The 14,205-nt window shown below is 42.7% G+C and overlaps 1 protein-coding gene across 1 annotated transcript in view; it reads left to right on the plus strand.

Moving 5' to 3' along the window:
• Positions 1-14,205, plus strand: part of LOC117423463 (ras-related protein Rab-6B) — a 140,836-nt gene that overhangs the window by 108,176 nt on the left and 18,455 nt on the right. The window contains exons 4-5 of the mRNA XM_058990030.1: positions 2,297-2,402; positions 3,260-3,371. Of these exons, the coding sequence (XP_058846013.1) occupies positions 2,297-2,402; positions 3,260-3,371 (218 nt within the window). The remainder of the gene's footprint in view (positions 1-2,296; positions 2,403-3,259; positions 3,372-14,205) is intronic.

Raw genomic sequence — 14,205 nt, forward strand, 5'->3', positions numbered from 1 at the left:
AGGGTTCGTATTGCATGCGGTTTAGTCTGGTTCAGTGTATAGGGTTTGTATTGAATGAGGTTTAGTCTGGTGCTGTGTATAGGGTTCGTATTGCATGCGGTTTAGTCTGGTTCAGTGTATAGGGTTTGTATTGAATGAGGTTTAGTCTGGTGCTGTGTATAGGGTTCGTATTGAATGAGGTTTAGTCTGGTGCAGTGTATAGGGTTTGTATTGAATGAGGTTTAGTTTGGTGCTGTGTATAGGGTTTGTATTGAATGAGGTTTAGTCTGGTGCTGTGTATAGGGTTTGTATTGAATGAGGTTTAGTCTGGTGCTGTGTATAGGGTTTGTATTGAATGAGGTTTAGTCTGGTGCAGTGTATAGGGTTTGTATTGAATGAGGTTTAGTCTGGTGCAGTGTATAGGGTTTGTATTGAATGAGGTTTAGTTTGGTGCAGTGTATAGGGTTCGTATTGCATGCGGTTTAGTCTGGTGCAGTGTATAGGGTTTGTATTGAATGAGGTTTAGTCTGGTGCTGTGTATAGGGTTTGTATTGAATGAGGTTTAGTCTGGTGCAGTGTATAGGGTTTGTATTGAATGAGGTTTAGTTTGGTGCTGTGTATAGGGTTTGTATTGAATGAGGTTTAGTCTGGTGCTGTGTATAGGGTTTGTATTGAATGAGGTTTAGTCTGGTGCTGTGTATAGGGTTTGTATTGAATGAGGTTTAGTCTGGTGCTGTGTATAGGGTTTGTATTGAATGAGGTTTAGTCTGGTGCTGTGTATAGGGTTTGTATTGAATGAGGTTTAGTCTGGTGCAGTGTATAGGGTTTGTATTGAATGAGGTTTAGTCTGGTGCAGTGTATAGGGTTTGTATTGAATGAGGTTTAGTCTGGTGCTGTGTATAGGGTTTGTATTGAATGAGGTTTAGTCTGGTGCAGTGTATAGGGTTTGTATTGAATGAGGTTTAGTCTGGTGCAGTGTATAGGGTTTGTATTGAATGAGGTTTAGTCTGGTGCTGTGTATAGGGTTCGTATTGAATGAGGTTTAGTCTGGTGCAGTGTATAGGGTTTGTATTGAATGAGGTTTAGTCTGGTGCTGTGTATAGGGTTTGTATTGAATGAGGTTTAGTCTGGTGCTGTGTATAGGGTTTGTATTGAATGAGGTTTAGTCTGGTGCTGTGTATAGGGTTTGTATTGAATGAGGTTTAGTCTGGTGCAGTGTATAGGGTTTGTATTGAATGCGGTTTAGTCTGGTGCAGTTTACTTAACATTCTGACATGCTAGCATGTCTGCCTGACAGCTTATTAAAATAACAGTTTGCTCTAAGTCTCTAAGGACCGCAATCATTCAGAACTTAAATGAAAATTAGTTTATAGTCCAGGGCCCCAGAACCTTTGTGCCTTGATTTAAAAAATTTGATATCTGAATACTTAAAGAGCAAACAGTAAACTGGTGTCTACTGACCATGTCATTGATATTTACTGTATATTGTACACTGATAATACTGCTGCTTGCTGAAGATTTCTAATGACTGTTCCGTTTTTTACATCCAGCACACACAGTAGAGCCTTAGTTATAGAATATGTTAAAGTTCTGAAGATGTGCTCTGGGCTATTAAAAAACTTTAAATAAAACTAAGAGATGAAAGAGACAAGGATGTAACAGTACATGCGGTAATGTAATGAGGTTATTATGAGAAAGGTACAACATTCTGCAAGGCTTCAAGCCGCTGCACATTGCAGCCAATTTATAATGCAGGGAATTGTCATTGTGAATACTGACCTGCTAGAGCTCGCTGGCTCGTTTAGTGAAATCTTTAAGATGTGCTTAAACCAAGGTAGGTGTTTGTAGAGGTTGATCTCCTGACATTGCTCTGAAAATGAACAGATCATTGAGAATCAGCAAGCTATCCTGGCTGGTTATTTAACTGGATAAATTACTGCTCAGTAACATTTTATTTTGCAATGCTTGCAGCACATGCAAAAACTGCTGGATCTTATGAATTTTAAATCATTTCTTCTGCACCCTTGATGCTCCCTCTCGTTTGTCACTGAGATCTGTAGGTACCCCTGCATCGTCCTCCACAGAATGCTAAATGTGTGCTTCAGACTAAATACTCATGACTGGTGTTTGATTAACAAATAGACATGGGGTGATCTAATAGATAGATGAACTCACCATGCCACCTGCAATAGTGGTGCCTCGTGTGTTTTCTCCCTCAGCCTAGTCCCTGATGCCCTGTACTTGTGTGTGCCTCATGCCTGCTCACTTTCTCCCTCCTTCTCCCCCTTCTCTCTCTGCTGCTGGTCCTCATCTCTAGGTGCGGTTGCAGCTGTGGGACACAGCCGGCCAGGAGCGCTTCCGGAGTTTGATTCCCAGTTACATCCGTGACTCCACTGTAGCAGTGGTAGTCTATGACATCACAAGTGAGCAAGGCTTTCCTCACCTAAACAACCTGCTTCTGTCTTTCAGTACAGTATAGTACAGTACATCAAAAGTGGTCTGAACTAACTAGGCTTGGACAACAGTTCAGACATGGAAGAAACAAAATAAAAAGAGACCAGAGTTATTGTGCCTGTTTACCTTGAGAGTGTTTTATTAAAACAGCATCCCGTGACTCGAAAGTGTTAGTGTCACTCTGTATTAAATAATAAATACGTATTATTGATTAACAAAGTGGGGTGTCCCTGATATACCTGACTAGGAGTACAGACCAGAATGCAGCTGAGACACTGGCACAGCAGAACAGACCACAGCCACATCCAGTGTTCGATTTCATCTAGAAAACTACGCATTAACAGACTGCATTGTAATGACTTGTGGTTTACTGACTGGAATCCTCTCAGTTATTGGGGGAGAACACTTTCACTTGGATGGGGGGTAAAAGCTAAATGGAAAGGAGAACATTGGAACAGACAAAGACAGTTCTGTGTGAATACTGCAGGTTGATCATCTGCATCTTACAGTGTGACCAGGGAGCCAGTCCCAGTGGAGTGCATATCTTATCTTGAGGGTGAAACAGACTCAAAATACCATTGAAGCTACCACTGCTGGGGCTTTATTTATTGGCAAACAAGAGAAATGTGGCTCCAAGAGATGAATTGAACTTAATTTTCTAGGCAGCCCGCTTTGGCTCACTAAGGAGACTATTTACACATTTTAAATAAAATACATCCCTTTCACAGGCTGCAGTCTGTGGCTTTTACAAGAGCACGGAGATGCAGGCTTGCTGTTATCTTCACTTACAAGTTTGTGTTAAACAAATTACTTTTCCCCGCAACAGATGTGAATTCATTTCAGCAGACTTCCAAATGGATTGATGATGTCAGAACAGAAAGAGGAAGTGATGTCATCATCATGCTTGTGGGCAACAAAACAGACCTCGCGGATAAGAGGTGAGCTGGTGTGTCTAGACTCTTTTCTTAATTGATTTGTTGGTTGGTTGATTTATCATTGACTTCATAATTTTCTTGGTGAGAATCCTTGTTTCACCTTTAGTCTTTATTGCTAAACGCTAAGGACTGTATCTATTTAAATGAAAGAACGGTGATAAATCAGTCCTAGCAAGACCATGATACCAAACACAACAACTGTGGTCCTTGAGGTCCCTTTTACTTTTGTTTAAAACTACTTTTAAAACTACTCTCTGCTCTTACCTTAAACGAGCCCATTTAAATAAGTCATTTATAAAGTCCACTCTCAGAAGCTCAGCAAAGTTAGACTAGTACATGGGCAATATGCGATCTTCAGTTTCCTTTAACCCTGTACATGGGGGCTGGCATCAGTGTAAGCATGGTGGTGAATCTCAAGGGAGCAATCCAGCAGGAATGTCTTCCAAGCCAATCTAGATGTATCAGGCACTGTACCAACAGCTTCTAACAGGTTGCTTGTCAGTAACTGGAACTCCCTGTAAATTCAATGGCAGTGTTTTCTGCTTAGAGTGCCTCAGTGGAACAACTTTGAGTACTGGAATGCTGTCAAAATAACAGTGCGAACATGGCAATATTATTGTGAGTGGTATTCATTAGTGGAGTGAGACATCAGGCTCTTGGCTGATTCAATCAGATGACAGTGAATTAATTTCACTTTAATTGAGACAAGGTCCATGGGACACAGATTTCTCTGCCCCTTTAGTACTATAGAAGGTCATCTATCAGGATTGACTGGTGCAAACCGCCAACACACAATGCATGCAATCTACAGCTGTGACCAAAAGGGTTGCATCACCCTATAGAATTAACCTGCTAAATTAACCAGCAGTGTGGAGTAGTGGTTAGGGCTCTGGACTCTTGACCGGAGGGTCGTGGGTTCAATCCCCGGTGGGGACACTGCTGCTGTACCCTTGAGCAAGGTACTTTACCTACATTGCTCCAGTAAAAACCCAACTGTTTAAATGGGTAATTGTATGTAAAAATAATGTGATATCTTGTAACATTGTAAATCGCCCTGGATAAGGGCATCTGCTAAGAAATTAATAATGATAATAAATAATGTTACGATAACATATTCAATTACATACCACTTTGTAGTTTTCATTATACTTAATGACTTTTGCAATATCATTTTGTAGTTTCTTTGATTACATGTTGCTAAATAAAATATCTAAATTATGTTTATTTTAATTGTCACAATCCTAACATTCTAGGTGATGCCAAACTTTTGGCCATAGATGTATCTCAGTGGGTATATACATTAGTATTCAGAAGAAGAATACATACAGAACTAGCTAGGGTGGGTGAAATGTGCACACAGTAGAACGGGACTCTCTTAGGAATTCAAATGCTGTTGTGTCAGCTGCCTGATACATGGAAATAAACAGTCCTTGTTACTTTGCAAGATGCATGAAACACTGCTATCTAAAGAGCAGACACAATACACTGAAGCTGTGTGTGTGTGTGTGCGTTGGTGTGTGTGTATTAAGGTTTCTTGCTGGGGAGATACCTTGATGTTAAAAAGAAGGGAAGATAGGGGATTCTACTTGACAGCTGAATGAACTAACCATGCTGAAAGTGATCCATCTTGGAGGTACGGCCGAATGATGAAGTAAATTAGAAGCAGAAGAAACTTCGAGTTCTGAGGAGACGGAAGAAGGCTGAGATGCAGAGAAATACCTTGACATTGAAAAGAATGGGCAGATAAGGGACTCTGCTTGACCACTGAATGAAGTGACCACGCTGAAATGGATCCGTCATGGAGGTACACAACTGAATGATGGAGTAAAATTAGAAGTAGAAGAAACTGTGGATTCTGAGCTCCTAAGAAGACAGAAGAGGGCTCAAATGCAGATGATCTCCATAGGTAGCTCCTTGTATGGGGTGAAGTGGCGTTTCCGAATCTCACGGAGGGTCAGGCGAACTGCTAGTATGGAGAAAATGGGGGGGGGGGGGGAGGAAGGAAGAGAGAGAGAGAGAGAATCCAGGATCTGGTTTTGTTTGAAGGAATAGGATGAATCTGATTCTGGGCACAGAAGGCTGAACACACTGATCAAGCTGTAGAATATGAAGCTCTCGAAGAAGGGCGAGGGATGCAGACATGAAATGCGGAGCAGATTGAAGCAGGTTACCGAGAGTAGGATTCAGTCAAATAGCAGCTGATGAAGCTGGGGAGTCTGGAGGGGGGGGGGGCAGCAGACAGGATCAGTTGACGGAACTTGGATACTGAAAGTAGAGGCCGAAGGGGAGCTGGAATTGAGGGTTGAGGTAGCGGCTGGAACTGAACGAACATTGTAAATTGACTGCTGGGGAAGCTCAGCACCCTTTGTGCTCCATTTTCTGGAAACAAGGGAAGAGAGGAGATGTTGACCATCCTATGTGTTAGTTAATACAGGATCGATCAGCGGTCTGCTACTATCCTGTCTGCTTGAAATGGAAAAGGTGAACTCACGTTCAGAGATTGACTGGAGTTGTGAAACCCATTCTCCTAGTAGTGGAACTCCTTAACTCATAATCAAGACAGATTTCCAGTTTCATACCGCGTCTCTCACCATGCATTAATGCTGTAATATTTGAGAGGATGTGAGGACATCCGAATAGATTGCTGAGAAGTTCAAGCACCTCGTATTTTGATTAGATGGGGATTAGCATTAGCCTTGATTGTGGAATGCTGCCGTGATCTGCATACTGGAGGAAAGCGGAAGCGTTGGAAGCTCTGGAGTAGTGCAGGTACAGATTTAAACTGTAAACTAAAGCAACTTTGCATGCTATAATAGTGAGTAGATCTGAAGAGGAAGCAGAGATCTGCTGCAGTGAGGATCAATTAACAGAGGGGACGGGATCTGCTGAACGGTGCAGAGATCTAAAGAAGTAACGATGAAGCGCGGTCAATGATGAGCAGTGGTCTGCTGCAGAAAGAGAGATCTGCTGAAGCAGTGATCTGTTATTGTGAATGGTGGACTGCCATTGGTAGAGTGTGGTGGTCTGCTGCAGAGCGCAGAGATCTGCTGAATGCGGGGGATATTGGTCTTTGAGTGAAAAATGATTTAGATAAAGCCAGAGATGAAGAATGCATAGAGCTGAGGCCGCTGTAGAACCTGAGAGGATAAAGAATGCGTTGCTCTGAGGCTATTGCAAAATCTATTGATTTGGTCGGGAGCAGTCTGAGTGTATTGTCTAATCGCAGGGTAGGAGGACACTTGACTGAAATGATGATAGTTGTAGGACATGGTTTCCGTTTCTGACTGGCAGCTCACGTTGCTGAAATGGAAACTTGAAGGTTGAATAAAGTGCCTTGGTGAAATTTGTCGGTTTGAAGGAGAGAAGCCAGATGAGGAAGCACGAATCCGGGAACAGGAAGAGGTCACTGGGATGGAAGCCTGGTGCAGGGAAGCTGGAAGTTAATGTGACGGTAGATTCGGAGCACCTCAGAAAGCCGACAAGTGCGTGGCTTCATGACCATGTCCTCGAAGGGCGGGGGGGGGGGGGGGCGGGCAGGTAGAGTTGAAATTGAAGAATGTCAGTTGATATAGATAGACAAAGGATGAGGCAGGAGGAGATAAGTGATAACTGCGAGAATAGATAGAAAAGCTGTAGTGCCCGAGCTTCGCAGCGATACCAAATTGGTATAATACATATAGAGAGAGAGCGTGTGGTATTATACTGCCATCCGGAGGTTATGATTGGAATTAAACCATTGACTTGCGTGAAGCAGGGTAGAATCTATTAAGTTATTACGATTAAATCCTTGTCTGTAGAACAACATTTGCTTTAGATTTGAATAATAAATATTCTAGACATGTTTTAGGACAGTGAGTCATGAATATAGATAAGTTAACGCAGTATTTAGATGTCATGGTTCGGCACGTTGAATTCGTCTCTGCCAGTTGTGAAAAAGCAGCAACAGGAAGCCGGAAGATTGCAGTGCTGAGGCGCAGAACACGCAGAGCCTGATGAAGCTGCCTGGTCACCATAGCAACTTAGCACTCCCGCAGTCACTCAATGAGGGCGTTGCCGTGGTAACCATGGTCTGTGAGGCGCCGGTGGAAAAGTTACAGTACAATAGTGTTGTTAGAGCATGTTGTGAACAGTCAAGTCACGAGCCGCCACTGGTTGAAATGGAGCTTATAATGGGTTGGATATGTCTTTAAAAGGTTGAACGTAGCTGATGGAGGTTCAGGGCAGGATCTTCTGTTGGAACGGTAATTGTGCTGGCTCGGTGGGAGCAGGGGAGGGGCGTCTGATTGCAGGCGAGGAGTAAAGAAAGATTCCGCCGACAAGGCCTCGGGGTGGAAATTAAATAGAGCTAAAGGAAGGCAATCGCAGACAATGGAAATGTCGATGTCTTATCGAAGGAGCTTGAAAATTTAACGGAGGACCAGACTTTCTGATAAAGTTGCAGACAAGCTGAGTAATGAAGCTGCGCCCCGGACGGCTCTGATGCTAAGATGGAGACCGGGTGGAACAGGAAAGAGTAACGTTGGAGCTCTTGAAGCCGAAAAGAGAAGCTGAATGAAAAGAAACATCACCTGAGCAGGTAGGAAAATTATTGATAATATCTTGGCAGCGATGTACAGAGAAATGACCTGCAGTGAGCGAGACAACGAAGTTTAGATATTAGCGGTGAAGCACGAAACGACGGCGTCTGAGCGTTTGCTACAAAAACGAAACACTAGACAGAAAAGGTGCAGGTGATCAGGTCTTAAATACAAAATAGATGCTAATTAACAGGAAATTAGAAAATTGGGAGATTGAAGGATTGGAAGCACCCAGCTCCACGCCCCCTGAACCACGAAAGCTAACATTTAAAAACATGTTTGACTAGTAAAATTAATTTGACACATTTAAATATAATGCTATTCTCTCCAGCATTGCTTGGAATGGCTTTATTGTTTGTTAAAAAGCATGTTGTTTTTGTTGAGATAAAGAGTTGCTTCCCATTAAAAATGGATTAGCTCAGGGAGCAATGCTCAGGCCACATTGCTGATTCATTTTATTCATCTGGTGCAACACAAAAATAACTTCATAACTTGAACAAGAATGCATTCAGCAGAGGAATGCATAACATTTCAGCACCTTGGACAGATTGTTGCCTTCTGCCCTGAGATTTGAATGCATTCATCAAATAAGGGCTAATAAAAGGGACAGCAAGTTTATCTAGCTTCTTGTAAGGGGTTATCCAACTGCAGCATCATCTGAATAAACTAACAGCAACCTGTTACAATAATCCCTTTATAAGCCTGCTTTCCCTATTAAACCCACTCAATCATTTTAAATTCAAAATAGCTTTTCTTGGGTAGTTTTACTTTTCTGAAATCCTATTGACTGTATATCAAGGGGTAAATAACAACAACATAAAATTAAGAAAATCTGATAGAAAACTAACAAATCAGATGTCGACAAATGAAGGTCAAGGAAATGGCTTGTGAAGCCTTTGTTTCTATACCTCCTGAGTGATGTAGTTCCTTCTTTCAGGACCAAGGTAATAGAATTCACACTCCTAAACTGTTGTGATAGGTTGCTGCACAGTACTTTCTTCCTGCCCTGATTGAAATCAGATTAAGTAATACTAAACATATTTCCTGTTTGCGTTGAGACTGTAATGGAATGTGACAAATTTTAGTAGCATGCTTAGGTAGTAACTGCAATAATGGAGCTTGTTAGCTAGCAGCAAACACAGCAAACTAAATCACAGTAAGGGGATATAGGGACTTGATGCAATTGATTAAACTGTCTATCGCAATAATGTTTGCATGGGGAGTAAATTAACGTTAGAGCGATTGTTGGCTTGTTGGTATTTATATAGTATCTGAAACCAGAAAGAGGAGATCACCTAAAGCAGAATCATTCTTAATGGTATTCTCCACTGTTTGTTGATGATAGGCAGCGGCAATGTTAGTTTCTTTTAGCCTGTCTGCATACGACATGCCTTTTATCCCGGATTTAAAAGGCATGTCGTATGCAGACAGGCTAAAAGAATTGAATCTATTTAGTCTTGAACAAAGAAGACTATGCAGTGATCTGATTCAAGCATTCAAAATCCTAAAAGGTATAGACAATGTCGACCCTGGGGACTTTTTTGACCTGAAAAAAGAAACAAGGACTAGGGGTCACAAATGGAGATTAGATAAAGGGGCATTCAGAACAGAAAATAGGAGGCACATTTTTACATAGAGAATTGTGAGGGTCTGGAACCAACTCCCCAGTAATGTTGTTGAAGCTGACACCCTGGGATCCTTCAAGAAGCTGCTTGATGAGATTCTGGGATCAATAAGCTACTAAAAACCAAACGAGCAAGATGGGCTGAATGGCCTCCTCTCGTTTGTAAACTTTCTTATGTTCTTATGTTACACAGGGCTGATTCAAAAAGGAATCGATCTGAACATATAGAAAACATATACATGATTGGAAAACAAAGGAGCATTGTACCATACAGTTGTCTTAATTTATAATCACAAGAAATGCAGCATAGGTTGAATAAAGTGATTTAAAAGAATCTGTGTAAGAAAGAAAATAGTTATTGTAAAGCAATCCATTTCAAATGACATCCAATTAGTTACAATGGTGTATAGCATGAGCTAGTAACTTCCCTTTCTGCAACAAAGAAGTCTACAAACATAGTTGTGTTATCAATAAAGATATCAATATAAAAGCTGCAAGGTTAAAAGAAGCAGGAGAGTCAAGTAAACCAAAACGATGGGCTCTATCTTCAACAGGGCGATTCTGAGTGAAAATATTCAGGAAACTTGATCTCATTAAGCAATGAACAAGTTCCTCTCAGCGAAAAAAAATTGACTCACCAGCTGTTCCTACAACTGCCACTGGAAGCCATGATCACTGGTAGCCACGGAAACCCCTCTCAACTGCTTGGGTTGCAGTGAGAGATGGTATTGATGTACAGATTCCCTGAGGCTGCTTGGACTTGCTTATTTGTGGCAGGTGTGGTTGACTCATTCATCACTCAAGCCTAGTCAGTGCTGGAGCCTGAAGTGAAGTCTTGCTAACAGAATTCAGTCCCAGATGTCAGTGCTCTCACAATGAATCGTGTCAGCACCTCTTAGCATGGGGTGGGGCATCTCTGCTGAACAGCTGGGCCAATGCTGTCTTCAAGGAGTCCAGTATTACAACTGACAGAGAGAGATTAGGATGTATATGAACAGTCAAAGATTGCCTCCTTTGCCGCCATGTAGCAGGTGTGCACTGGTTCCTGATACAGTAGTGTGGCAATATACTGTAGAATTATAATGTCAAACATAAATGTACAATTTGAAAAAGCCTCTATTGACAATTTTCCAAGATTTTCAGTTACAGTGGTTTATGGGTATTGCCATAGTTATTCCACTTGTTTCATTCAAATTATTTTTTCACTCCAACAAACAAATACAATGGGCTCAAACAATGCATTCATAACTGTGAATATATCAGGAGAGATTCTGTAGGTTTCAAAAAGGGGACAAACTACACTGCTCTTTTTTTTAAATAATTTAGTAGTCGCCAATTAATTTCTACCCTGTTTTTCTCCCAATTTGAAATGCCCAATTGTATTTAGGCTCAACCCACCGCTACCACTCCTGCACTGACTCAGGAACAGCGAAGATGAACTGCGACGCATGTGCCGTCAGCCGACCGCTTCTTTTCACTCTGCAGGCCCACCATGCAGCCAACCCAGAGCTACAACGCAGGGGACAACGCAGCTCTGGGCAGCTTACAGGCAAGCCCGCAGGTGCCCAGCCAGTCTACAGAGGTCGCTGGTGCGCGGTGAGCTGAGGACACCCGGGCTGATCTAAGCCCCCCCCCCCCCTGGGAGCTCCCATCCACGGTTGGCAGTGGAATAGCCTGGGCTTGAACCTGCGACGTCCAGGCTATAGAGCTATCCTGCACCCCACACGGAGCACCTTTACCGGATGCGACACTCGGGAGCCCCCAAACTACAATGCTCTTATTGTTTTTCTTTTTCACATAGCCACTAGGCTGTAGAGCGACAGGATCCAAATTTGTTTAGATATATCAAATGAAACAGAAATCTGAGAGACACTGTGGTCAAGGATCTGTATTCAGTGGATGGGTGTGAATCTCGGTGGTGTTAATATATCAAATGAAACAGAAATCTGAGAGACACTGTGGTCAAGGCTCTGTATACAGTGGATGGGTGTGAATCTCGGTGGTGTTAATATATCAAATGAAACAGAAATCTGAGAGACACTGTGGTCAAGGATCTGTATTCAGTGGATGGGTGTGAATCTCGGTGGTGTTAATATATCAAATGAAACAGAAATCTGAGAGACACTGTGGTCAAGGATCTGTATACAGTGGATGGGTGTGAATCTCGGTGGTGTTCATATATCAAATGAAACAGAAATCTGAGAGACACTGTGGTCAAGGCTCTGTATTCAGTGGATGGGTGTGAATCTCGGTGGTGTTAATATATTGTGAGCGGGTGGTTGCACACAGAGAAAACAGACAGGAGTTTCCAAAACAAAGCACGGTTTTATTTCAGTATTTTATAAGGCTTGCTCTTATACTGCAATGTCAGCTGCGTTATCGAGCCGTGTCCATAACGAAAGTAAACAGTTCAAACAAGATTTCAAACAAAACAAAACCACCAAAACAAAAATGCCGATGTAAACCAGGTCATTCCACCTGGGGTTTGGGTTTTTTCCAGCTTGCTTGGCTTCTTCTACCCTTACTCTGCAGTCCAGTCTTTTATGGATCCCAGCAGCGGACAGGCCGTTCCTCGTAGCCCCTGTAGAGAACAGGGAATTGCAGATGCAAAGGACCACAACGTTATCCGACACTGATTCCTGTTATTCTATTCCAGTCTTGTGGTAGATAAGCCCCAGAGGTTCTCAGGCAGGAAAACAAAACAAACAACCCACCAGACTGCCGGCACATGCTCCCTTTTACCAGCCAGGTATTTGGCTGTTACAGGCTACAGGTGTGGGCCAATTAAGGCCAATGATAGTCTAACAATAGTCAAGCCATGATTGCCTACCTAACCACACCTGCAGCCTGTTGGCCCGTTAACTCCTTGACGTTATGGCAGGCATGTATGCTGCCCACAGGTCCATCTGATCATTACTGGCAACCTCTGTGGGCTCATACCAAGCCTGCCATGAACGACTCCTGGTGGTAAACTTGTGAGCCGGCTCACAATATCAAATGAAACAGAAATCTGAGAGACACTGTGGTCAAGGCTCTGTAAACAGTGCATGGGTGTAAATCCCAGTGGTGGAATTCATTTTGTTTTATTTTATTTTTTATAATTGTTTAAATAAAGAAGCAATATCTGTCCAAAAACATTTCACATGTACAAAACAGAAAGGACCAGCCATATAAAAATATGATATCAACAAAAATGTCCCCCCATGTTTTTACTCCAGTTGCTACTCATTCTTGCTGCAATGAAACTGGGGGTCCAAGTTTTCCCTAATTGTGTCTTGTTTAACACACGCTGTCCTCCGAAGCATGTGCCGTTAGCCGTCCGCTTTTTTACACACTGCAGACTCACCATGCAGCCACCCAGAGCTACAGCGTCTGAGGACAACGCAGCCCTGGGCAGATTACAGGCAAGCCCACAGGTGCCCGGCCAGACTACAGGGGTCTCTGGTGCGCGGTGAGTCGAGGACACCCTGGCCAACCTAACCCTCCCTCCCCCCGGGCGGCGCTCGGTCAATTGTGCACCGCCCCCTGGGAGCTCCCGTCCTCGGTCGGCAAAGTAATAGCCAGGACTCGAACCGGTGGCGTCAGGACTATAGGGCGCATCCTGCACTCCACGCGGGTGCTTTTACTGGATGCGCCACCCCTATCTCGTTTAACTTTTCCCATTATATCTACAACATTTACATTTTTTATTTATCTTCTTTTTATGGCTGGTCCCTTTATTCTTACTTGACTGTTATTGGACAGAAATGTATATAGAGTAAATATAACAGGTAGTGCATCAATAAGGCAAATGTTTGCTGTATTTAAGTGATAACAAACATGTATATTTACCCTATTCTTCCAGAATTGGGAACTTTCGCGGGGAACTACATATTATTATTATTATTATTATTATTATTATTATTATTATTATTATTATTTATTTCTTAGCAGATATCCTTATCCAGGGCGACTTACAGTTGTAAACAAAAATGCATTTTAAGAATCACAGTACAAGTAATAATACCATTTAGAGCAAGATAAAAATACAATGACTTTGGTCCTAGCAAGTACAAGTATGACAAAATACCATTCAATAACGGAGCAGATAAGTGTCAGTGATAGTTACATCAGGATATAATTAAATACAAAATACTACAGATTAAATGACACGACAGATTACAGTACTCTAAAGTACAGGATTAAATGCAGTAAAATAGGGGGCAGATAAGAGCAAGTAAAGTGCATTAAAGGAAGAGTGATAAGAGTCCAGGAGGAAAAAAAGAGGAGTTCTACAGGTGCTGTCTGAAGAGGTGAGTCTTGAGGAGGCGCCAGAAGGTGGTTAGGGACTGGGCAGTCCTGACATCTGTAGGAAGGTCATTCCACCACTGCGGGGTGAGGGTGGAGAAGGAGCGGGCTCTGGAGGCAGGGGAGCGTAGAGGAGGTAGAGCCAGTCTTCTAGTGCAGGAGGAACAGAACGGTCGAGTGGGGGTGTAGGGAGAGATGAGGGTCTGGAGGTAGCTGGGTGCAGTCTGGTCAAGGCATCTGTAGGCTCCTACAAGAGTCTTGAACTGGATGTGAGCAGTGATCGGGAGCCAGTGGAGAAGCGAGGCAGAGAGAACACCAGGCGAGCAGCGGAGTTCTGGATGAGCTGGAG

The sequence above is a fragment of the Acipenser ruthenus genome, chromosome 17 (assembly GCF_902713425.1).
Source record: "Acipenser ruthenus chromosome 17, fAciRut3.2 maternal haplotype, whole genome shotgun sequence".
Classification (NCBI taxonomy): domain Eukaryota; kingdom Metazoa; phylum Chordata; class Actinopteri; order Acipenseriformes; family Acipenseridae; genus Acipenser; species Acipenser ruthenus.